Genomic DNA, 23,457 nt, shown 5'->3' with positions numbered 1-23,457 from the left:
TGGCTTATGATCTACCTTGACTCACTTCTAATCTTATTTGTTATTGTGATTTTTTTTATTTTATTCATCTTAAAAGAGTGAGTCAAAAAGAACTATAAAAAATATAACAAAAAGAAAAAGATAAAAAAATAAAAAAGAAGACAAAAAAGTCACAAAAGATAAAGAAGAGGATGAAAAAATTTGAATTGTGCAAAATTTATTAGAAAATAATACCATAATTTCTTAATGATATATAACATATAAATTTTTTAATTTTGACACTGAAATTTTATTACAAAAACACATAAATCTTTTTTTTAATATTGAATTTTTTATGTTTCTTATTCTTCTTTCTTTCTTTCTTTTTTGTTGCTCTTATTTCTTTTTTTAGGAGCATTATTTTTCATATTAAACTTAAATGAATTTGTTTGAACTGTATTGCAATCTTATTTAGTTGAATAGATGTAGGCTTATATTTATTAGATTGAATTCTTGTCAAAAACAAAAAAAAAACATCGAGATTTATTTAAAGTGACAATAAAATTTGAATACAATGATGCAGAATATAAAAAGTAAATTATATATTAAAACATCACATTGACTCTATAAAATAGAACATGATAGCACCAAATTACTTAAAATTGACACCAAAAATTTGGTAAATTGACACAAAAAAATATTGATTGTTTTTAAAATACCATATACATTCAATGAATTGAATGTTTATCTCATATATAAAACAACATATAAAAATTTAAAAAATAACTCTAAAATATCTTCACTCTAATGCTAAAATTTCTAAGTAAATGATGTGATAGAACTAAAAGTTTATTTTATGAAAACTTGAGTTGTAAATTCACAAATTTTAATAAAAAAGAGAATAAGTAGAAAAATATGTAGATAATGCTACAAAATTAAATAGAACAAGTGTAAAAATTTGAAAGAAAATGAACATTAGTATTTATGTATAAGAAAAAGACAACATATCTGATATATAAAACAACATATATATTTTTAAAGAATGATACCAAAGTATCTTCACTCTATAACACCGAAATTTTCAACTAAATGATGTATGGAACCAAAAATTTATTCCATAAATACTTGAGTTGTAGATTTACAAATTTTGTTATAAAAAATAAGTAAAAAATTAGTAGATAATACTGTAAAATTAAATAGAACAAGTTCAAAAATTCAAAAGAGAATTAACTGTATTATTTACATAAAAAGAAGAAGACAACAATGATGACAATAACGATAAAAATGATGATGATGAAAAAAAACAAAAAAGAAATCAAATAAAAAAAAAGAAAAAAAAGAGGAAGAGAATGAGAACAAAGGTGATGATAACGGTGATGGTAGTAGTAACGACGACTCCTATGACAAAAAAAATAAGAAAGAAAGAGGAGAAAAGACAGCCTAAATATAAGTGTACTATATATAAATAAATAAGAAGAAGAAAAATATATATAAAAAAAAGATTATTTATTCTACTTGATTATAAAACTCTATTATTATTATTGTGGTCATTTTTTATCTATTGTCATTATCCAATTGAATATCCAAAGATTGATTATAAAAAATTTTAAAATAAAATATATTTTTCATCTTAAATTTTTTAGACATATAGATAACGTTTTAATTTAATTTAATTTTTAAATAAATTTTAATTTTATCTTTATTATTAATTTTTTTACTGTCCACTAAATAAAAACATATTTTTTATTTTTTATTTTTTCTCTTTTAAGTTAATATTTTTTTTCATCATTATCATAGGAATAATATTAGGTAATCAAATTTTTTCAATTAACATCAACTAACTCTTTTTTAAATTATTTTATTTATTTTAAATTATAGACCTTAAATCATAAACATTTAATTTTAAAACCAAAACTCTAAACATAAATACTAAAATTGTTTAATGCAAAATAACTAAAACTAATTTCTTATACTTTTTCTTATTATAATAGTCAACACTACTACTATTTTCTTTTTCCTTTCTTTCTTTAAGAAAAATTTATTGCCACCACCTCTTACTTCTATTGTTACTTTCACTACCATTTAGAATCTATTGCCACAAGATTTTGATCTTCTAAATTTTGAGTTTTATTTTAGAGAATAAAGTGTAATTTCTTATTATTTATTTTATAAGTAAAATAAAAAATATAAAAAAAATCATTCAAAAATAAAAAATTATATTTTATTCTCTAAAGTAAAAATTCAAAATTTAAAAGATCTAAATTTACTGCTACAAACTCCTAACAACATTTGCTATTTCTGGGTCTGATTAACTATCACATCACCAATAACATCATCATAAACAACAATCTTTTAATCATATAGTTGTTATCTTCATTACCAGTCTACAACCATCACTTCTTCCTTCCCTTTTTTTAATTTTTTTTCTCTTCCTCTTTCTCATTTTCTTTCTTCTTTTACCACTATAAAATAACAACACTTCCAATTACATGATAATGAAAAAAGAAATAAAATAGAAGACAAATAAATGTGGTAGCAATATGGTATGTGGTGGCGGTGACTATAGCAATTACATGAAAGCAGCATATGGCAGGAAAAAATGTGATGTTCAAAGTCTGTGACAATGGCAAAAGAGACGACATGTGGAGGGAGAAATTATAATGGTGATGGTGTTGAGTGTTAAATGTTATTGCAAAGAAGTAATAAGAGAGAATTTGAAGAATAAGAAGAGGATTTGAAGAGAGAGAGTAAGTGTTATTCAAGCATTATGAATGAACCAGTAGTTTTTCTTATTCTGCAGAAGTAACAAGTTCACCCTTATATACAAGTTGAAGCCATACTAAGTAACAAACTTCTGCCTAATAATTATAACAACTTCTGCCTAATAATTATAACAAACTTGAATTTAAATACTTGTATCTATCTTCTTCGTTCCTTATTTAGCTAACTAATAATATGAATGACATTCCCCCTTAAGTTGCTAGTTTTGAGACAAAACTGACAACTTACAATCTGAATTAACAACCGCCACAAAACTCATACATTCTCCCTAAAGTTGGGAGAATAGATGTCCAACAATCCCAACTTGATGTAGAAAGTCTTAAAAGGAGCAGGTGCAAGTGGTTTGGTGAAGATGTCAGCATTTTGTTCTTTGGTGGAAATTGGCAAAAGTTTGATAAGACCTGATGAAGATTTTTCTCGTACGACGTGGCAATCGACTTCGATGTGTTTAGTGCGCTCATGAAAAATGGGATTGGCAACAATGTGACGAGCGGATTAGCTGTCACAATAGATAGGAATAGGACTAGAACAAGGTAAGCCAAGATCAGACATAAGATAAGAGAGCCATTGAGCTTCACAAGTTGCTAAGGCAAGAACACGATACTCTGCCTCTGAAGAGGATCTGAACACTGTCAATTGTTTTTTGCTCTTCCATGAAATGAGGGAGGTCCCCAAGTAGAAACAGAAACCAGAAACAGACCTTCTTGTATCAATGCATGATGCCCAATCGGCGTCAGAGTAACCCGAAAGCAACAAATCTGAGGAAGTTGAGAAAAATAAACCAGCTGCAGGGGCTTGTTTGAGATACTTTAAGACACGAATGGCAGCTTGATAATGAGCAGTGGTTGGACAATCAAGGCAGTGACTGAGTTTGCCAACGGCAAAAGAAATGTCAGGTCTTGTTGTGGTAAGATAAACAAGCTTGCCAATTAATCGTCGATATGAAGCCACATCAGAATAGGGAGGAGTTGAATTTTTACTTAACTTGTTAGAGTAGTCCATAGGAGTAGATACAAGTTTACAATCAGTCATACCATAGTCAGCTAGAAGATCAAGCACATATTTTCGTTGATTAACAGCAATTCCCTTGCTTACCCTGGCGACTTCTAGTCCTAAGAAGAATTTAACATCCTCAATATCCTTGATTTTGAAAGCCTCGTGAAGGTGTCTCTTGGTAGATTCAATCTCTTGTATATTATTCCCAGTGAGTATGAGATCATCAACATAGGCTAGGGCAGCAGTGAATGTCTCACCGGTCCGTTTTGTGAAGAGAGAGTAGTCATGTTTGGATTGAGAATAACCAAGAGATGTGAGCATAGAGGTCAGCTTAGCATTCCATTGTCTACTAGCTTGCTTTAATCCATAAAGAGATTTTTGAAGCTTGCACACCAATCCGGTTTAAGAGACAACAAGGCCAGGAGGAAGTTGCATGTAGACTTCCTCGTCAAGATCACCATGAAGAAAGGCAGTGTTAACATCAAGCTGGTGAAGATGCCAATCTTTCGCAGCAGCTAAAGCCAAAAGAAGTCGTAATGTTGTCATTTTGGCTACAGGGATATATGTATCAAAGAAGTCAAAGCCTTGTCTCTGAGTGTACCCTTTTACAACCAGTCTTGCTTTATGTCTCTCAACGGAGCCATCAGACTTCAGTTTGAGTTTAAACACCCATTTACAACCAATGGCTTTCTTTCCTATGGGTAAAGGAGTGAGGGTCCAGGTCTTATTTGTAGCCAAAGCTTTTAATTCAGCGGAGATAGCGTCTTTCCAACAAGATTCAACAATAGCCTCCTCATAATGTTTGGGTTCAACAGACGATGCAATAGCCACAGATAGTGTGTGATGTGTCTTAGATAAATTATGAGAAGAAACATAGTTAGAAATTGGATACCTTGAGGATTTTGTCACAGCGGAATCAATTGAGGTTTGAAAACAATGAAAATCATTAAGATATGCAGGTTGTTTCTTTTCTCTAGTAGATCTTCTAATATTGGGAAGTGAGGGTGGAAGTTGTGAGTTATGTTGTGCATGTTGTGATGCAGGTCTAGGAAGAGAGGGAGATGCTGATGCATTAATATGAGTGAAATGAATATTATTTTGAGGTGTGATGGATGCATGAGCTGTGTCGGAAATGAATGTATGACCTTGTGGTGGATTGTGCGTGTGTAAGTAGTCAAAAAGTGTATCAAATGCAATGGAATCATGTGCTTGTGCAGTGGAATGAAAGTTCATACTATTGTCATTAGTAGTGGATGCAGAATTTTTGAAGGGTAAAACATGCTCATAAAATGTCACATCTCTAGAAACTATGAGTTCATTAGTTTTTAAATCCCAAAACCAAAAAACCTTTTATGCCGTGCTTGAATCCAAGGAAAACACATTTCTTTGCCCTCGGATCAAGCTTTTTCCTTTGACAAGCAAGAGTAGAGATGAAAACTAAGCAACCGAAGACCTTGAAATTTGTGAAATTAGGTAATGTGGTGTTTAAAATCTCAAAAGGAGTTTTCTGAGCTAATAACTTGCTAGGAATACAATTAATTATGTGAGTTGCATATGATAAAGCAAGATCCCAATAACAAGATGGAACGGAAGAATGAAACAAGATGGCTCTTGTGACCTGTAGAAGGTGTTGATGTTTCCTTTCTACAATTTCATTTTGTTGGGGAGTCTCTACGCAAGACCGTTGATGCAAAATGCCTTTAGAGTTAAAAAACTGTTCTTGAGAAAATTCTTTACCATTATCTGAACGAATGCATTTTATATGTGCATTAAACTGTGTTTCTGCATAAATAATGAATTTTTGAATTAAGGGAGTAGTATCAGATTTTAGTGACATAGGGAAGGTCCAAGTGAACCTGCTATGGTCATCAACAAGAGTAAGGAAATATTTATTACCATGTGTTGAAGGGATATTGATTGGACCCCAAATGTCAGCATGTATAAGCTCAAAACAAGAAGTTGATTTTGAAACGCGCATTGGAAAAGGCAATCTTTTATGTTTAGCATAGTGACAAGAATCACAAGGATGCATGCTTACAGTTTTATTAAATTTAAAACCATGAATGGATGGATACAATTGCTGCAGAATTTGCAATTTATTAAATGGTAAATGTCCTAATCTAAGATGCCAAAGTGCAGTAGGGTCAGTGAGTGACGGTGAAATGGTGCCAATGCTCAATGCTGTGTGTTCCTTAAGTGAACGAGAATTTTTTGTGAGTGCATATAACCCATCATTGATTTCAGCTGCTCCAATCATCCTCATTGTATGGTAATCCTGTATTTCACAACCAAACTTGTTAAAAATGAATTGACAGTCAAGTGAAGAAATCAATGCTGAAACGGAGATAAGATTTAATGCAAAATCTGGGAGGTAAAGCACATTAGTGAGATATAATGAATTTGAAAATTTTACTTGACTAGCTATAGTAGCAACTAAGATGCTTGGATTTGGCAATCTGACCCTAATTGGATTTATTTTAGTGTATGAAGCAAATGCAGCAAGACTAAAAGTAACATGGACCGTGGCACCTGTGTCAATGACCCAGGATTCATGACTATGAGGTGAAAGAGAAGACATAACCACAGAGTTACCTTCACTTGAAGACTGTGGATTTGTGGCAATAGTAAATTGATTCACATTTTGAGGATTAGGTGTTGAATGGTGTTGGAGAAGAGCTAACAGGGCGTCCTTTTGCTCAGCGGTAAATGAAGTACCTGAACAAGCATTCTCCTTATACAAATCAATGCTATTGTGACCATCAGTTTCATCGAATTTCACTGTGAAACTATTAGCAGATTGCAGCATTTTTTGCTTGAGGTGGGGAGGCAAACCATGCTTCTTGTAACAAGCATCAACAAGATGACCGGTTTTTCCACAGAAGAAACACAACCTCGGAGGTCCTCTTCCACCAAAATGTTTGCCTCCTCTGCCTCCCCGTATATCTCTTCCTTTTCCTCTACCATTCCATGATAGATTGTAAGTGGTATTCCAATCCACTGCATTGATGAGGACTGGAGAACCAAGTGAATCAGTCCCAAGCACCTGCCGTTCTTGCTGTAGAAGCAAAGCAAAGGCTGTATCAATGGAAGGCAAAGGAGTCATCATCATGAGACTTGACCGAGCGGTAGAGTATTGCTCATTGAGGCCCCGAAGAAAGCGCACAACAAACGTGTCTTGCCGATAGTTTCTTATCACTTGAAATCCACAAACACAAGTAGATGAACAAGGACATAGAGGTATCGGCCGAAAAAGTTCTAATTCCTCCCAAATTGTTTTCAATTTTGTGAAATATGAGGTAATGCTCAAGTCGCCCTGTTTAGTAGAAAATAATTCTTCATCTAATTCTGCAATTCGAAAAACATCACCTTGATAAAATCTCCGTTTCAATTCTTCCCAAATATCATGAGCATTGCTGTTCCAAATGACGCTGCTAGCGATGTCCGGACTCAGTGAGTGTGTGATCCAAGAAGCAACTAGAGTATTACAGCGATCCCAAGCTTCAAAGGTAACATCATCCTTGGATGGTGGTGGCAGAGAACCATCCACAAAAGCAAGTTTATTTTTGGATTTAAGAACCATGCGCATTGACCGAGATCAAGAACCATAGTTTTTGTTGTCTAACACAATTGGAATTAGGGATTTACCAGGTTGTTCACCGGGGTGAATGAAGAAAGGAGTAGATGGATCCATGATTGGATGCACTGGATGTTTGGAGCTAACATCTTGAATTGCATTGATTTGAGTAATGAAATTGGCAAGAGTTTGTAGATCAATATTGCCAAGGGAGGAATTCGGAGGCGGTGGATCTGAATCCATTGAGGAAAGAGGAAAAAAAATGCGTACTGGGTTGTTGGAAATCAAATAAGGTAGAAGAACTTCTTCTCTAAAACTCGTGATCGGAACGCATCATCAAATGCATGGAACTGTCTCTGATGATGACATTCTCATCAGCTCTATCGTGTGAGTTAAGGAGAAAAAAAATGAGAATGATGAAAAAGAAGAAAAGAAAACAGAAGGGATAGGATGAAGGTGATGCAGCATTGCAATGGCATGGCTCATCGCACCATGTTAAATGTTATTGCAAAGAAGTAATAAGAGAGAATTTAAAGAATAAGAAGAGGATTTGAAGAGAGAGAGTAAGTGTTATTCAAGCATTATGAATGAACCAGTAGTTTTTCTTATTCTGCAGAAGTAACAAGTTCACCCTTATATACAAGTTGAAGCCATACTAAGTAACAACTTCTGCCTAATAATTATAACAAACTTGAATTTAAATACTTGTATCTATCTTCTTCGTTTCTTATTTAGCTAACTAATAATATGAATGACATTGAGTAAGGAGTTTGGCAATGTTAAAAAAGGATTTTTGGAAAAAAAATAAGAAAGAAAAATTCAGAGAATTTTTGGATTTGTCTTGTTGATTGATGATGATGAAGAATGTTGTTTAAAGCAAGTAAAATTGAAAAATAAATTTTGACTAATAGTTGATAGTTAAAAAATTAACTATGGAGATAGAAATAAAATTTTCGAGTAAATCTTTGTCTTTTGACCACAAAAAATTTAGAAGCTGACAAAATTAATCACAAAAAAATAGAATAATATTATACTCATAATATATACGTTTTATTTGACAAAAGTACACTGATCTCATATTCTCATCCAACAATTATTTTATATCCTTGTTCTCCTTCTTTACATCTTCCAAGTATTTCTTTAATTCCAAATTTCTGAAAAAGTTCACTCCCCAATATAGATCAACAAAAGTCCCTTCGTTACAAGCATCACCATTCAAGCCATAACAACAATATCGGTTAAAATATTATGTCGTTTACCATTTTGTGATTTTTTTTTTCTCAACCAATGAACTTTAAAAAATAAGTGTCGTTACAAAAATATAATTAATATTATTGTTATTGTTTCTACCACAAAAAAAAACTCCAATTCCATCTCTTGCTAACTAGAAGAACTATAATGATCAAGAAAAACAATGACAAAATAGCATTTTGTAGGAAAAATAAGATCGAAGAAGATGATTTTGTTGGAGAGAAATTATCGAGTTAGGGTTTCATGTACAGAAAAACAGGGTATAGAAAGGAGAGGTGATTAAACTCGTAGAAAATAGGGTTAAGTACGATTTTGATCTTTAAGATATAAGTTAAAAGTTTTTTTTGTCTTTAACTTTTTTTATATACAAAATCATCCTTAAATTTTTTTTGTCTTTAACTTTTTTTATATACAAAATCATCCTTAAGATTTAACTTAATTTTAAAATTATTCTTTTTACCAAAATTTTAATTTATTGCAAAATTACTCCTAAAAAATTATAAATAAAAAAAAGAAAAAAAAGGAAAGAGAAAGAACAGGGAGGGGAAAGGGAATCGCGAGGGGAGGGAAGAAGGAGGAGGGGGAGGAAAGAAGAAGGGAAAAAAAGGAAGAGGGGGAAGGGGGACAGCGTCGGCGAGGCTTGGAGCCGCTGTCGCCGTCGAGAATCAGTCTCTCAACACTGGTCGCATTGTCTGCCCAGTCCGCGTCAACCTCAACAAGCGTCATCCGCGTCACCATTGCCCAATTCCTCAACAAGCGTCGCATCATCACCGAAGTCACCCTCAACCGTGCTCTCGCCCTCCTTGTTGCTGCCGCCGCAACGACGGCATCCTCCGCTAGGTCTTCTCCATTATCACCATCGGCGATTTCCAATTTGCTAGGGTTCTAATTTTGTTTCTGTTTCTGATTTTGTTAATCAGAATGTTAATCACATATTTTTGATTCTGATTTTGTTAATCTACTAATTTTGATTTTGATTCTGATTTTGTTAATCACATTATTTTCAATTTTGATTCTTTGTTCTTCTACTTCTGTTACTTTTGCATCTGATTCTACTTTTGTTTCTAATTTTTTGATTTTGTTTATGTTTCTGCTTCTATTTCTATTTCTAATTTTGTTTCTGCTTTTGTTTCCAATTCTGCTTATGCTTCTATTTCTTCTGGTTATGTTTTTATTTTTTTCTATTTTCAATTATGTTTTTATTTTTGCTTCATTGTTGTTGTCGAAAAAGAAAAAAAAAGATGTTTTTTCTTCTGATTCATTATTATTGCTACATATTTTGGTGAAGAAGGAGAAAAGTATAATTGTTCGAAGGATGATTTTAAAATCAACTTAAATCTTAGGGACAATTTTGTATGCAAAAAAAATTGGGGATGAAAATAATTTTTGACCTATACATTAAAGACTAAAATCATACTTAACTTTAAAAAAATATAAGAGATAACTAGTGAAAGCTCTACATGAGTCATAACCTGAATTTTAGAAAAAGAGAGAGTAGGAGAAAAACTGTGGTAATAAAGGAGTAAGAGAGATTAAGGAACAATTCTAATCGAAAATTAGTAGAGAACGAGAAACAAAAGTTGAAACTCGAGGTAATTATGGAGGAGAAGACAGTAATGATAAAAAGTAAGCGGTGATTGAAGACAGTGATGCGTAACTTGACTGTCTTGTGGTAAGTGGAATAAGAATAGTATTCATCGTGAGCCTAAAAATTGAGAGACAACTTCATAGTTGAGTGAGTAAGGTTGACTTAATTGAGACCAAAAGAATCAACGATAATGGTTAGATAACGATGATAAAAGAGGTTAAGAGTTGGAATGTATTAAAACGCATACGTCGAGAAGTTAAAAAGTGAAAGATGTTAAAAAGAGTAATTTTGAAATTTTAAAAAAATTTTAACATTGTGAACTTTAAATTTAACGATTAGATACTGTTAAAGGAAACCCATCTTTTATGAGTATAATATTAATTTTATTTTTTCGTAATTAATATTATTAACATACAAATTTTTTATAACCAAAAATGATAATTTATTCTAAAAATTATTTTAAACTTCGAAAATAAAATTAAATATTTTAAAATTTTAAGAAAAAAATATAATTTATCTAAAAATTTTATTATCTTACTTCAAACAATTTTATTATTTGATTGTTAAATGTTTGATTATTTTAATAGATGAGATTAATTACTTTACTAAAAAATGTCAAATACCTATAAAATATACAAAATCATAAACACATGATTAATGATTTATGATATCGATTTTGCTAGATAGATAATGACTTTTATAAATAATATGAATAATGTGTTTTAAAATTGACCCAACAAAATAAAAAAATATTCTACTCCCAAATTACCTCCTAAATCCTAACATTAGAATAACTATTCGTACATCTAGTGAATTGAATATTCAGTATGAATGACTGAATCGAATTAAAAAGAATAGCCATCCAATTAAAAAGAATCAACATAATCATCTGCATACTTATTAAATTAAATATTTAACATATTTATTGTTCACATTATTTAATATTCTTATTGTTTTTCTATACTTTTCCTCTATCAGATTCACCTGAATTTTTACAATTTTTTCCATTCCATTCTCCCTTTTTAATCTTTTAATTTAGCGTGTATGATTTGTTTTTCACAATACCTGTCACTTTTACTTTTTATATCGAATTTATTATCAAGTTATTAATTTTACTTTGATTTATTAAATTGTTCAGATTTATTCTACTATTCCTTCCTTTCATTAATTAAAATTTGTTTTTGATAATATGACTTAAATTTAGTTTGGTAATTTTTTTTAAGATATACTTGTATTTTTAAAAAATATATATTTTTTATTTTATGTTTGATAAATAAAAAAAATTACGTACATGTATTTATGTTTGTAATTTTTAAAAGATGTGTGGGTGCTTTTGAAAGAAACCAAAGTAAAATTTTTTAAATTAGTTTATATTTATTAAAATTAAAAAATCTAATATATTTTATATATTAATAAATCTTTAATTAATTCTTATATTTATGTAAATTTTAAAAATTATTTTACTAAATATAATTATTGTTATTTGTGTTTATTAAATGCCACTTTTAATTTAATTTACTAAATATATATATATTATCATTTTTAAAGTTTATCTTTTAGAAAAAGAACTTTAATAAGTAAAAAAAATTTTTCGCTAATAAATTCTGAAATTTAGATCCTTTAAATTTTGAATTTTTATTTTAGAGAGTAAAGTATAATTTTTTACTCTTAAATAGTTTCTTTCTCATATTTTATTTTAGTCACATCTATAAAATAAATAATAAGAAATTACACTTTATCTTTTAAAATAAAATTTAAAATTTAAAAGATTCAAATTCTAAATTCTGTAGTAAATTTAATTGAATATAAGAGGATTTTTAATTAAAAAAAAAAGAAATTGAACAATTTTCAACCATATATGCCCCACCCCCAACATGCAAATAGCGCCAACAACTCTTTATGGGAAATGGGGAGACAACAATGCCAACAAAAACAGCAAAGCAATCACAAGTTGTTCTGTTGTTGACCAAAGTCCAACTAATAAAGTGTCCCTCCAAAAATTACTGAATTTTATTTGTAAATTTTTGAAGTTAATAATAATAATAATAATAATAATAATAATAATATTTCTATCATATATTAAAATTAAAAAATTCACCATTAATTTAGTTGAATTGTGATTGCTAGTCATGTAAAATGGGAGAAAAGATGTTTATAGTTCTACACTTCTAACATGAAAGCATTTTGATGAGATAATGAGAAAAGTAAAAGTAAAAGTAAAATATTTTTGTATTTGATTTTATTTTTAGATCTTCTTGAGCGTTAATAAAGCACAAAGTACTTTCTATGAACTTGCGCAAGCCAACTAGATCGCTTCAATCTATTGATGGATTCTACAGTGATATAATTATTATATAATTAATTATATGATGATAATATTAATAATAATAATAATAATAATTAAATAAATATAAATATCCAAACAAGTTGTGCTATAATACTGGGTTTTGAGGCAATTTCCTGTTGTTGAAGAGCATATTGAATTCAATTATTCTTGTTTGTGAAGGGTCAGCTCATGGTGTCAATTTTTCTATGACAATTGCAACCACTTGTCATTAAGCTTTTGTTTTTTGTTTTTATTTTTGCCTTTTTAAATGTTGCATTCTTGCATATGCTATAAACAAGTATATTAATTCACTAATAGTATCCTTACCTTGTATCATGTCGAATAAAAATAAATGTTACGGACATAATCTGGAAGAAAAAAAAATATATATGCATAACTTGATCTATTTAAAGAAAACTAAAGTAATGTTGTGGCATAATTGATATGTTTAACAACATTCACAATAAAAATAAATGGAAAAATAGGTTATTACTAAATGCTAATTTTGGGCTGTAATATCAATATATCTATCCATAAATATTTTATGACCTTTTAAGTTGATAAATTATTAAAGTGCTTTTTAGATGAAAGAAATATAGAAGAAATCATTTAAAAAATTCAATTGAAATTCTAACATAGAATTTCTAAAGATACAACAAAGATAGATGATATTAATTACAAGCAGATTCATGATGAGTCAAAAATAAATCGGTCTCAAGTCTTTTAATTTTATTGGGTTATAAAGACGTTATCAGAAAAAATTTACCTCAGCCGAAACAAAAAAACTAACCCAAGTGTCGTGAAAGAGGGAAAAAAAAAAGAGGAGAAAAAAATCTTTTAACAAGATCAAAAGATAGAAAAATAAAAAACATATAATAAAAAAAGGAAGTTGTTGAAAAATAGGGATCAAATGAGAAGTGTAGTCACAAGAAAAAAAAAATATAAAAGTGGGGAGAAAAGCAAAACAGGAATTAAGAGAAAAAACTAGTAACAAGAGAAGCAAACGGACTTTGAGGGAGAGGTTTTAAGTGTAAGTGAAGATGATAAGTTCGAAAGTGAAGCTACTAAAAATATAAAAAATAGGATTACAATTTAATATGACTTATAGTGATGATGAAACTCTCATGAATTACTTAGATAGGACTTGGATAAGAAAAATGAGATGGAGGATGTGTGTATAACCACAAAGATAAGAAGAAGGAAGAAAGTGACACAACTGTAGGAATCAGAAGAAAAATGTTTAACAGGAGAGAAGTATGGTATAAGTCTTGTAGTGTCTTTAAGGTTAGAGCTAAGTTGAACTTTAGGGAGAGGCAAATAACTAATGTTGTAATAGAAAGAGAGTAAAATAAAATTTGTAAGGGGGTTAAACTAAAATTTATACACAATTTATAAAGGAAATTTAAAGTTTTGGAGGAGCCATTGTCCCCTTTTACTACATGAGGTTTCGCTCGTGAGTGTCTTCATATGAAATTTGTGTTGGTGTCTTACTTATTGTGTAGTCATATTCTGTCTTTTTGTTTGTGAATTGCAAGAGCGTCAGGTATTGATTGTGTTTGGTAAAGGGTAGGTCATATGTGTTTACTTTTGTATAAATTATAATGTTGTATTACCATGTTTTCGTGTGATAATCTCTGATAGTTGGTGTCGTCGCCGCTACTCGCCGTTCTGAGCTACGCCGCCGCGGCTGTGGTCGCCAGAAACGGTGCTGTGGCCGTCAGAACTGCTTGGAGATTGCTGCTGCTTCTTCTGTCTCTATTCAGACCTCGTTGCATGGCTATGGTCGACGGAACTACCATCGGAGCTACTTCTGCTCGGTTTTTAGCTATTCCTCCTTAATTGCAGTAAGTATTTTTGTTTTGAAACCCTGAAATTAGTGTTATGTTATAATCCGTTAGAGATTCTAAGGCTTTGGGTAACGTAGGGTCGAGTTCTGGGTCTTGCATGCTGAGTTCTATGACTATGGCATACGACATTAGGCTGCTGCGTTGTCACCGGAGCTGCCACTGCTCTGCTCTCTCGCTTATTTGTAAGTACAGTAAGCTGTTTCTCGTTTTGAACCTCTATAGTTACTATTCTGTTATATGTTTCTAAGGTCCTTGCAACATTAATGCTTTAGGTTTGAGTTTGGTTCTTACGTGCCGTGATTAAAATTGCTGTGGTTGCGGCTGTCGCAGATTGCGCGCTAAGAGGGAAGGTTTAGGGTGGCAGTGGGGCGGTAGGGGTGGGTTTTTACCCTACCCAACCCTGTCCCGCCGTCCTGTTACTCAGGTAATACCCGCCCCGTCACTACTCGCGGGTAGTAAATTGTAGTACTCAAACCCGCCCCACCCCTATTCGCCCCTATAAAAATTAAATATTTTAATTTTTACATATTCTTATATAAATTAAGAAAAAAACTTAAAATTCATAGATAAATTTAAATACAAACATAAAATTCATACAATGTCATTAGCTCAAATAACTTGAAATTAAAAAAAAATAGTGTTAGAGCACTACAAATTTAACACCATAATAAAGAAATTACAATATTAGATATAAAGGAATCTTCAACCTTATTCTTGATCACTTTCAACATCTTCTTCATCGTTAAAAATTTGCAAATCAATATTTAAACCTGAAAATCAAAAGAGATAATGTTCGGTAGTCGGTTTCTGGACAAGTCAGGTGATAATTGATGGGAGTGAGGACGCCTCATCCACGGTCGTGCTAGAGTCGGGTTTGTCGGGTAGCCGAGCACTTGTTGCGGAAGGAGAGTGAGGGGGTGCCACCTGCAAAGACACTCCGACGCTCTAGTCAGCTAGTGTGCAGGCGGGAAAATGGTTAGGTGGGAGAGTGTGACGTACCTTGGGGGAAGGGCAGGTCCTTCCCCATTTATACTGTGTCAGAGGTGGGCCCTACAAGGACAGGCCCACCTTCCTCGAAGCTTCCTTACAGCTGCAGTGGAGAGCTGTCAGGGACGCGTAGGGACGCGTGTCCGGGTCAGGTGGTGAGCCGCATGTAACCAACCGCTCGGGTCGGGTATTCAGTGGGTCGGGTCGACCCGTAAGTGGCCTGGCCCAGGCCGTTACAGTGCCCCCACGCGCCGTTAACCGACTGTATGGGTCGTTGGAGGCGAGTTCTCTGTTGTCGCGAGGTCGATCGTTCGTATGAGGGACGCGCCGCTTGCATGCGTGCCCGTTCGCAATTCGGGGCGTTCTTTTGTCGCCTCGTTTCTTGCGAGGGGCATTAAATGCTCATTAAGGGTCGAAAAAACCCACGCGTGCAAAGACTGTTTTGCCCCCAGGCCTTTCGCGCTTTCACTGAAACGGTTTTAAACAGTTTTGCGTTTTGTTCTTCTTCTGCTTGCCTTCCTGATCATATTACCTATTCCTTCATCCTACGCTCTCATCACTTTAGAAGTTCTTTTCATTGCTCCAGCGTGCTTCATCCTTATTTGAATTTTCTCGATTCATCCAGGTAACTACTTCTTCCCTTTCACTTTAATGGTTGTTTGCATGTTTGTTATGATCATTTTTCCTGTGCTTGCTCTTTTCTTGTTGTTCATGGACGCATTTTCATGGATGCACTTTCTTTTTGTTGACTGTGGTGTGTCGTGGGGGGTTTGTGTCTTTGTTCTGGTCTCGGTTTGTTTGGTCTCCCTTGTGGTCACGGCACGTGGGGTTTCTTTGGGTTTTTCCTGGATTCTGACCTCACGGACTAACCGCGCGGTGCCCCCACTGTAGGTATGCCTCGTGTCGTTAGCCGAGCTTCTAGCTCCGCCGCGGGTTATGACCCGTATGCGTGGGTGGTTTCCGACCTCAGGAACTCTCCCAATCAGATGGGTGAGGAGGAGCTCACGGAATTTCGCCAGGCCGAATATCTCTGTGGGGGTACCGACGAGGAGGCGAACTATGATGTTTATGTCCCCGCCCCTCATGAGCGGCTTTATGAGATTAATTTCAATGCCCCCTGGGTTGCCGATTGGATCTGGTTTTACAAGGCCATGTTCACTCAGGTTGGGGTCCGCATCCCCTTTTCCCCCTTCCAGATGAGCCTCCTAAACCGAATTTCGGTGGCACCATCTCAATTACATCCGAACAGCTGGGCATCCATCCGCTGCTTCGAGATGGTGTGCGAGTACTTAGAGTTGTCGATCTCTGTCGACGTCTTCCTCTTTTTCTTTAATCTAACTAACCCTTCGAAGGAGGGGAAACACAAGAAAGGGTTCATATCCTTCCGGTCTTCCCAGGGCCGGAGGATCTTTGGCTTTTTCGAGGACTCCTACCACGGGTTCAAGGATAAGTATTTTAAGGTCCGCCCGGTTAAAGGTCGTCACCCTTTTTGGTTGTCTTTGGAAAAGGAGCGCCTCATCCCAACGTATTGGAGTTTCGGGGCGGGGTCTAATCCTTTTATCAAGGTTACTTATAAAGGGATGTCGACCGTGGATCGGCGGATAGCCGACATTTTGTGGGCGGTTCTTGGGAGAAACAATGTGAATCCCCATCTCCTCATGGGTAACCGGGAGGCCGCCCGAGATTATATCCGTGAGTTTCTCTTGTCGTGTAGTCGTTTGTTTAAAATTTTCCATTGCTACTTCCATTAACTTATTCATTTTTCAATTTGTTTTGTAGTGGGGCTTTCTGCCGAAGTGACCGGCATGGATAACTTGTATCAAACCTTTCTTCAGGATGACGAGGGTGAGGAGACTGGAGGACAACAGGCGACGGCTCCTCCAGAAGTGCCTCCTCCCGATGTCGACGCGTCCGCAAAAGCCGCCACCCCGACTTCCGCAACCCCGATTCCTCCAGAAATTCCTATTCCTGGGCACTCGTCTTCCTCTCGTCGGGAGGAGGAGGAAGAGCTGTTTGTCATCCCCACTCCTAAGAGACAGAGGTCCCAGTCTAGTCCCGAGGGGGTTTTGACTATCATGGAAAGGAATTTTGACGCTGGGACGTTCATAGACGCCTAGCTACTTCCGGGCACAGAGGATCATTTCCATGGCACCGACCTCTCGGGGCAGGCTCGGTGGATGTATCGCACCCTCCTTCGCGGCGCGGCCATAGCCCGAAAGGCTGAGTTTGAACTTTCTGGTATGGCCTCGCTTCGTCGGAAGCTCGAATCTGCCGTTGATGCCAACAACAAGTACAAAAACCAAGTTAAAACGCTTCAGGATCAGTTGGTTGAAGCGGGGAATAAGCTTGATGCTGCCGAGAAAAAGACTGCTTCGGCAGAGGAGAAATTGAAGACTGCCGACGCCTCTGTTTCCCGTCTAACGGAGCAGGAGATGACCTTGAAGAGCCAATTGAGTGCCGCACAAAGTTGGGTGTCCGCTCTAGAGAAAGAGCGAGATGAAGCGGTGGCGTCTGCCAAGGCTGCTCGGGAGGAGGCCGAGTTGTTCAAGCGGAAGCACAAAGAGGTTAAGGAGCAGGGCAAGAATGCAATTTTTGTGACTGAAGATGCCCTCAAGGCTCAAGTGAAGATTGTTTCTCCGGACTTCGACGTGTCGGCAATTGGTATTTTTAAGACCATCAAGGATGGGAAGGTTGTTGATATGCCGAAGAAATAGTGTTTGTAATATCGAATTTTTTTTGTTGAACCTTTGTTCTACGACTTTTGGTGCCCGTTAGTGGGTTTATGGGATCGTTTGCCCGTACGTTTAATTCTTGTTTTACTTTGCTATTGATTTACTTTGCGTTTTTGTTTACCCGCGTTGGCCGTTTATGGCGTGCGTTCTTGTTATTGTCGTTTATCGTGTTTTTGACCTGAGGGGCTCCCGGGGTGATCAGTCCCGAGGCCGCGTATCCTTGCTTTCATAGTGGTCGCTTAAAAAGTTAGAAATAATGAGATAACATAGGCAAATATAGCATGTGGCAATTGGGCAGGTTCAATCATTGTAACAAAGACATTGAGGTGCTATTACAAAATAAATGGCTTAGGAATAAAACCTTCTTAAGTTATCTGCATTCCATGTCCTCGGGACTTCCTTGCCGTTGAGTCTTTCTAGCTTGTATGCTCCTCTCCCGATTACCTCTTTAATTCGGTATGGTCCTTCCCAGTTCGCCGCTAGTTTGCCTTCTCCCGGGGCGGATGGGCCGATGTCATTACGCCTCAGGACGAGGTCGTTTTCCTCGAACTTTCTTTTGAGCGCTTTGGCATTGTAGCGTAAGGCCATTATTTGTTTTAGCGCCGCTTCGGCTAGATGGGCCATTTCCCTGGTTTCTTCTATCAGGTCTTTCTCGACACTTTCCTCTACTCCCTTCACGAGTAATCGTGGGCTCGCCTCCCCGATCTCTACGGGTATCACTGCGTCTGACCCGTAGGTTAGTCGAAAGGGTGTCTCTTTAGTGGAGGATTGCTCGGTTGTTGGTAGGACCAGAGAACCGAGGCTAGCTCGTCGGCCCAAGCGCCTTTCTTGTTATCCAACCGCTTCTTGAGCCCTAGCAGTATGATCTTATTTGCGGACTCGACCTGCCCGTTTGTCTGTGGGTGTTCCACCGAGGAGAATTTCTGCTTTATGCCCAGGCCGGTGAGGAATTCTGTGAACTTCTTGTCGGTGAACTGTGTCCCGTTGTCCGAGATGACGACTTCCGGGATACCAAATCGTGTTATGACTTGTCTCCACATGAATTTCCTGCAATTGGAGGAGGATATGCTGGCCAGTGGTTCGGCCTCTATCCATTTTGTGTAGTAGTCGATAGCGACTATGAGGTACTTGACTTGCCCCGGGCCGACGGGAAAAGGTCCTAAGAGGTCGACTCCCCATTGCGAGAACGGTCGAGAGGACGTTAGCAAGCTGAGCTCAGAGGCTGGTGCACGATGGAAGTTGGCGTTTTCTTGGCACTTGACACATTTCTTAACGAATTCCTTGGAGTCGGTCATCATCGATGGCCAGTAATATCCAGCTCGGATTAACTTCCTCGCTAGGGCTTTGCCTCCTATATGGTGGCCGCAACATCCTTCATGGACTTCCCTGAGGACGTAATCCGTCTGGTCGGGATGCAAACACTTCAGTAGGGGGTGATTAAATCCCTTCCTGAAAAGTTGTCCCTGGATGATGGCATACCTGGCGGCTTCCCTTCTTAGCTTTTTGGCGTCTTTTTCGTTGTCGGGGAGTTTTCCGTTTTCTAAGAAGTTGATAATGGGATCTAACCAGGAGGGGTTTAGCTTCGAGAGGTGTAGTGTGACTGCCGGCTCTTTCACCTTTCCTTGGATTAGAGATCGGTTACCCTCTCCCGGTTTGGTGCTAGCTAACTTTGACAAGAGGTCTGCTCGTGTGTTCCTTTCTCTTGGGACGTGCTGGATCATGAGTTCTTCAAACTTTCGGCTCAAATCCTTGACTTTTTCCAAGTATTTCTGTAGCAGTGAGTCCCTAGCTTGATAGCTCCCGTTTACTTGGGAGGTAACGATTTGCGAATCGCTGCATATTTCCAACCTTGTTGCTCTGACTTCTGCTGCTAGGGTTAAGCCTCCTATAAGGGCTTCATACTCCGCTTGGTTATTTGAAACGGGGAATTCGAACTTAATTGACTGTTCGTATACGACTCCAGCCGGGCTTTCCAGGATGATCCCGGCACCCCCGAACGTCTGATTGGAGGCTCCGTCTACATGGAGCTTCCACCGTGTGTTCGTGTCTTCGACCGGATCCCCCGCTACTTCCACTAGAAAATCTGCCATCGCCTGCGCTTTGATGGCTTACCGGGGTTCGTATCGTATGTCGTATTGAGAAAGTTCAATGGACCAGGTCATCATTCTTCCCACCAAGTCGGGTTTTTGGAGCACTTGCCGGATCCCCTAGTCCGTTCTCACGACAATCTGGTGACTTTGGAAGTACTGCTTTAACCTCCGCAAAGAGGTCAGGAGTGCCAGAGCTAATTTTTCCAATTTGTTATATCTCAACTCTGCCCCTTGTAGGGCCCTGCTGACAAAATAGACTGGCTGTTGTACCCTTCCTTCTTCTCGTACCAAAACTGCGGCCAAGGCTTCTCCTGTTATGGCGAGGTACAGGTATAACGGCTCCCCGTCTTTAGGCTTCCCGAGGACAGGGGGTGCCGCCAGGATTTCCTTAAAGTGTCGAAAGGCTTCCTCGCATGCGGGCGTCCATTCGAACGCCATTCCTCTCTTCATGTGGTTGAAGAATGGTAAGGCCTTTGTTGCCGACGCTCCGAAAAAACGTGATAACGAGGCCAACCGTCCTGCCAACCTTTGAACGTCCTTGACGCTACCTGGGCTCTTCATTTGGAGTATTGCCTGGCACTTCTCCGGGTTGGCTTCTACCCCTCTTTGGGTTATCATGAATCCGAGGAACTTTCCAGCTTCCATGGCGAAAGCACACTTGAGGGGGTTCAGCCTCATGCCATGCTGCCGAAGGGACGCGAATACACTCGCCAGGTCGTTCAGGAGGTCGTCAGGTCGTGTTGTTTTTGCGAGGATGTCATCCACATAGACTTCAACGGTCTTCCCTATGAGGTCGTGGAATATCCTATTCATTAGCCTCTGGTATGTTGCCCCCGCATTTTTTAGGCCGAATGGCATCACCTTATAGCAGAAAGTTCTTCCTGGCGTTATGAACGTCGCCTTGTCTTTGTCTGGACAGTGCATCGGTATCTGGTTGTAACCGGAGTAGGCGTCCATGAAACTTAGATACCGGTAACCCGCCGCAGCATCGACGAGTGCGTCTATGTTAGGGAGGGGGAACCAATCCTTGGGACATGCTTTGTTGAGGTCAGAGTAGTCTACGCACATTCTCCACTTGCCATTGTGCTTTTTCACCAAAACTACATTCGAGAGCCATGTCGAATAGTCCACTTCCCGTATAAAGCCTGCTTCTAGGAGGCCAGCCGTCTGCTTGGCCACCTCCTCTGCTCTTTCCGCCGACATTTTTCTCCTCCTTTGGGCTACTGGACGTGCTTCCGCCTTGACGGCTAAATGATGCGAGATGATTTTTGGGTCTATGCCCGGCATGTCAGCCGGCGTCCAAGCAAACAAGTCCCTATTGGCTCTTATCATTTCAACCAAGGGCTCCTTCAACTCGCGCGGGAGGTTCTTGTTAACGAACGTGAATCTTTCCTCTTCCTCGCCGATCCTGAACTTCTTAAATCCCCTTCTGGTTCTGGTCTGGGTTTGTCGTCTACTCTGGCATCTAGGTCGGCTAGGAACACACCGGACGCCTCCTTGGACTTCTTTCTTAGGGAAAGGCTGGCATTGTCACAAGCAACCGCCGTCTCAAAATCTCCTCTTATGGATCCTATAGATCCGTCATCGGTAACGAACTTCATGACTAACAGCTTTGTGTTGATTATGGCCTCGAAATCATTGATAGTCTTCCTTCCCAGAATGATATTATAGGCGGTGGAGTCTCGGAGGATCACGAACTCGGCCATCGGCGATCTCCTGCCCTGGGATTGTCCTACTGAGATCGGCAGGGATATTATTCCGTCTGGTTTAATGAAATGGTCGCCCAATCCGATGAACTCGTGTTGGTGAGTCGTCAGATCGGCATCCCTTAATCCCAGTGCGTCGAATACGTTGCGGAACATGATGTTCGAGTCCGCTCCCGTGTCAACAAGGATACGTTTGACGAGACCGGTCCCCACTCGGGCCGTTATGACCATGAGTGGGTTTTCTGGGGCGTCGTCAAACCATTGGTCTTCTGGGCCGAAGGAAATGAATGGAGGCTTCTTGGAGTTTCGCGTCGACGAGGAGGAGATCGACAATATCTTTGCGTCTTTCTTCTGTGCGGATCTGGATCTTGGTGCGGCGTTTTTTGCCGTCACTACGTTTATCACAGTGAGGCCGTGATCTCCGCCTTCTGGCTTTTGTCGTCGCTTTGCCGAACGGGTTTTGCCTTCTTCGTCCTGGTCGCGGTAGCGCCTCCTTGGCTCCCTGATTAGGTGGGAGAACGCTGCTAGTTTACCTTCCCTTATCGCTTGTTCCAGCGCATCTTTTAGGTCAAAACAATCCTGCGTTAGGTGGCCATAACCTTTGTGGTAATCGCAATAAAGGTTTTTGTTCCCTCCAGTGCGGTCCTTGAGTGGTCGGGGCTTCGGCAGGATTCCTTTCTCGGCTATTTGTTGGTAAACTTCCACGATGGGAAGAGTGAGTGGAGTGTAGTTGGTGAATTTCCTGACTCGAGGGAATGTCCTAGGTGCCTTGTTTGGCGCCTCTTCCCTGGTTCGTTCCTTTAGCCTTTCCCCGTTGTCCTGTTGCCGGGTTTGATTGTAGCTGGGCTGCCGTTTGTTGGCAGCCACAACTCGGCTGACTTCCTCGTCATTTATGTACTCTTTGACTACCATCTGGATCTCATGCATCGTCCAAACCGGTTTCGTGGTAAGATGTTTTCGGAAGTTCTCGTTGAGGAGGCCGTTCGTCAAGCAAAGACTGGCCACCGAATCGATTAGGCCATCGATTTCCAAGCATTCATCGTTGAACCGATCTAGGTACCTCCTGGTCGGTTCTCCTTGTCTCTGGGTTACCCCTAGAAGGTTGATCGGGTGCTTTGCCTTCGCTATCCGTGTTGTAAATTGGGCCAGGAATGCGCGGCTGATGTCCGAGAAATTGTAGATGGATCCCTGCGGGAGGCCGTTAAACCACCTAATCGCGGGTCCCGCTAAGGTTACCGGGAAGGCACGGCATCTTACCTCGTCCCCCACTCCCTCCAGATTCATCCTGGCCTCAAAGGCCGTGAGGTGTTCTAGAGGGTCTTGAGTCCCGTCGTACCTCATGTCCGTTGGTTTGTCGAAGTGTTTCGGCAACCGGACTTCGAGGATAGATCGGTGGAATGGGGTGGCGCCCATTATCACAGGTTGTCGTGTTCTCTCGGGTCTCCCGTCCCCGTCTTCGCGATCTCTTGCCGCTCGGTGGGTTAACCTGCCCCGGGAGTAGATGATCGTGTCATTTCATCTTCTCGGGATAGGAGACTCCTCGCGCGTGCTCTCCGCTTCCGTTCAGGATGCAGAGGTACGCCGCGGGCGGCTTCGGTGGGAGTCTTCCTCTTCACTTTCG

General features: G+C 38.1%; 2 protein-coding genes across 2 annotated transcripts; both read right to left on the bottom strand.

Moving 5' to 3' along the window:
- Nucleotides 1-3,234: 3,234 nt before the first annotated feature.
- Nucleotides 3,235-4,056, bottom strand: LOC107463144 (uncharacterized mitochondrial protein AtMg00810-like). The gene has a single exon (XM_016081890.1). It carries the CDS (start codon nt 4,054-4,056, stop codon nt 3,235-3,237), a length of 822 nt encoding a protein of 273 aa, XP_015937376.1.
- Nucleotides 4,057-21,479: 17,423 nt separating this feature from the next.
- LOC127741284 (uncharacterized) lies at nt 21,480-23,249 on the bottom strand. Its single transcript, XM_052253432.1, has one exon. It carries the CDS (start codon nt 23,247-23,249, stop codon nt 21,480-21,482), a length of 1,770 nt encoding a protein of 589 aa, XP_052109392.1.
- Nucleotides 23,250-23,457: the final 208 nt, after the last annotated feature.

This window comes from Arachis duranensis, chromosome 8 (assembly GCF_000817695.3).
Source record: "Arachis duranensis cultivar V14167 chromosome 8, aradu.V14167.gnm2.J7QH, whole genome shotgun sequence".
NCBI lineage: Eukaryota > Viridiplantae > Streptophyta > Magnoliopsida > Fabales > Fabaceae > Arachis > Arachis duranensis.
The sequence above is the reverse complement of the archived record's forward strand: the minus strand, read 5'-3'. Positions and strand labels throughout refer to the sequence as shown.

What these genes read in the sequence shown, in the direction of transcription:
- LOC107463144 (XM_016081890.1), bottom strand. Translation starts at nt 4,056, where the DNA reads ATGCTCACATCTCTTGGTTATTCTCAATCCAAACATGACTACTCTCTC.
- LOC127741284 (XM_052253432.1), bottom strand. Translation starts at nt 23,249, where the DNA reads ATGGGCGCCACCCCATTCCACCGATCTATCCTCGAAGTCCGGTTGCCG.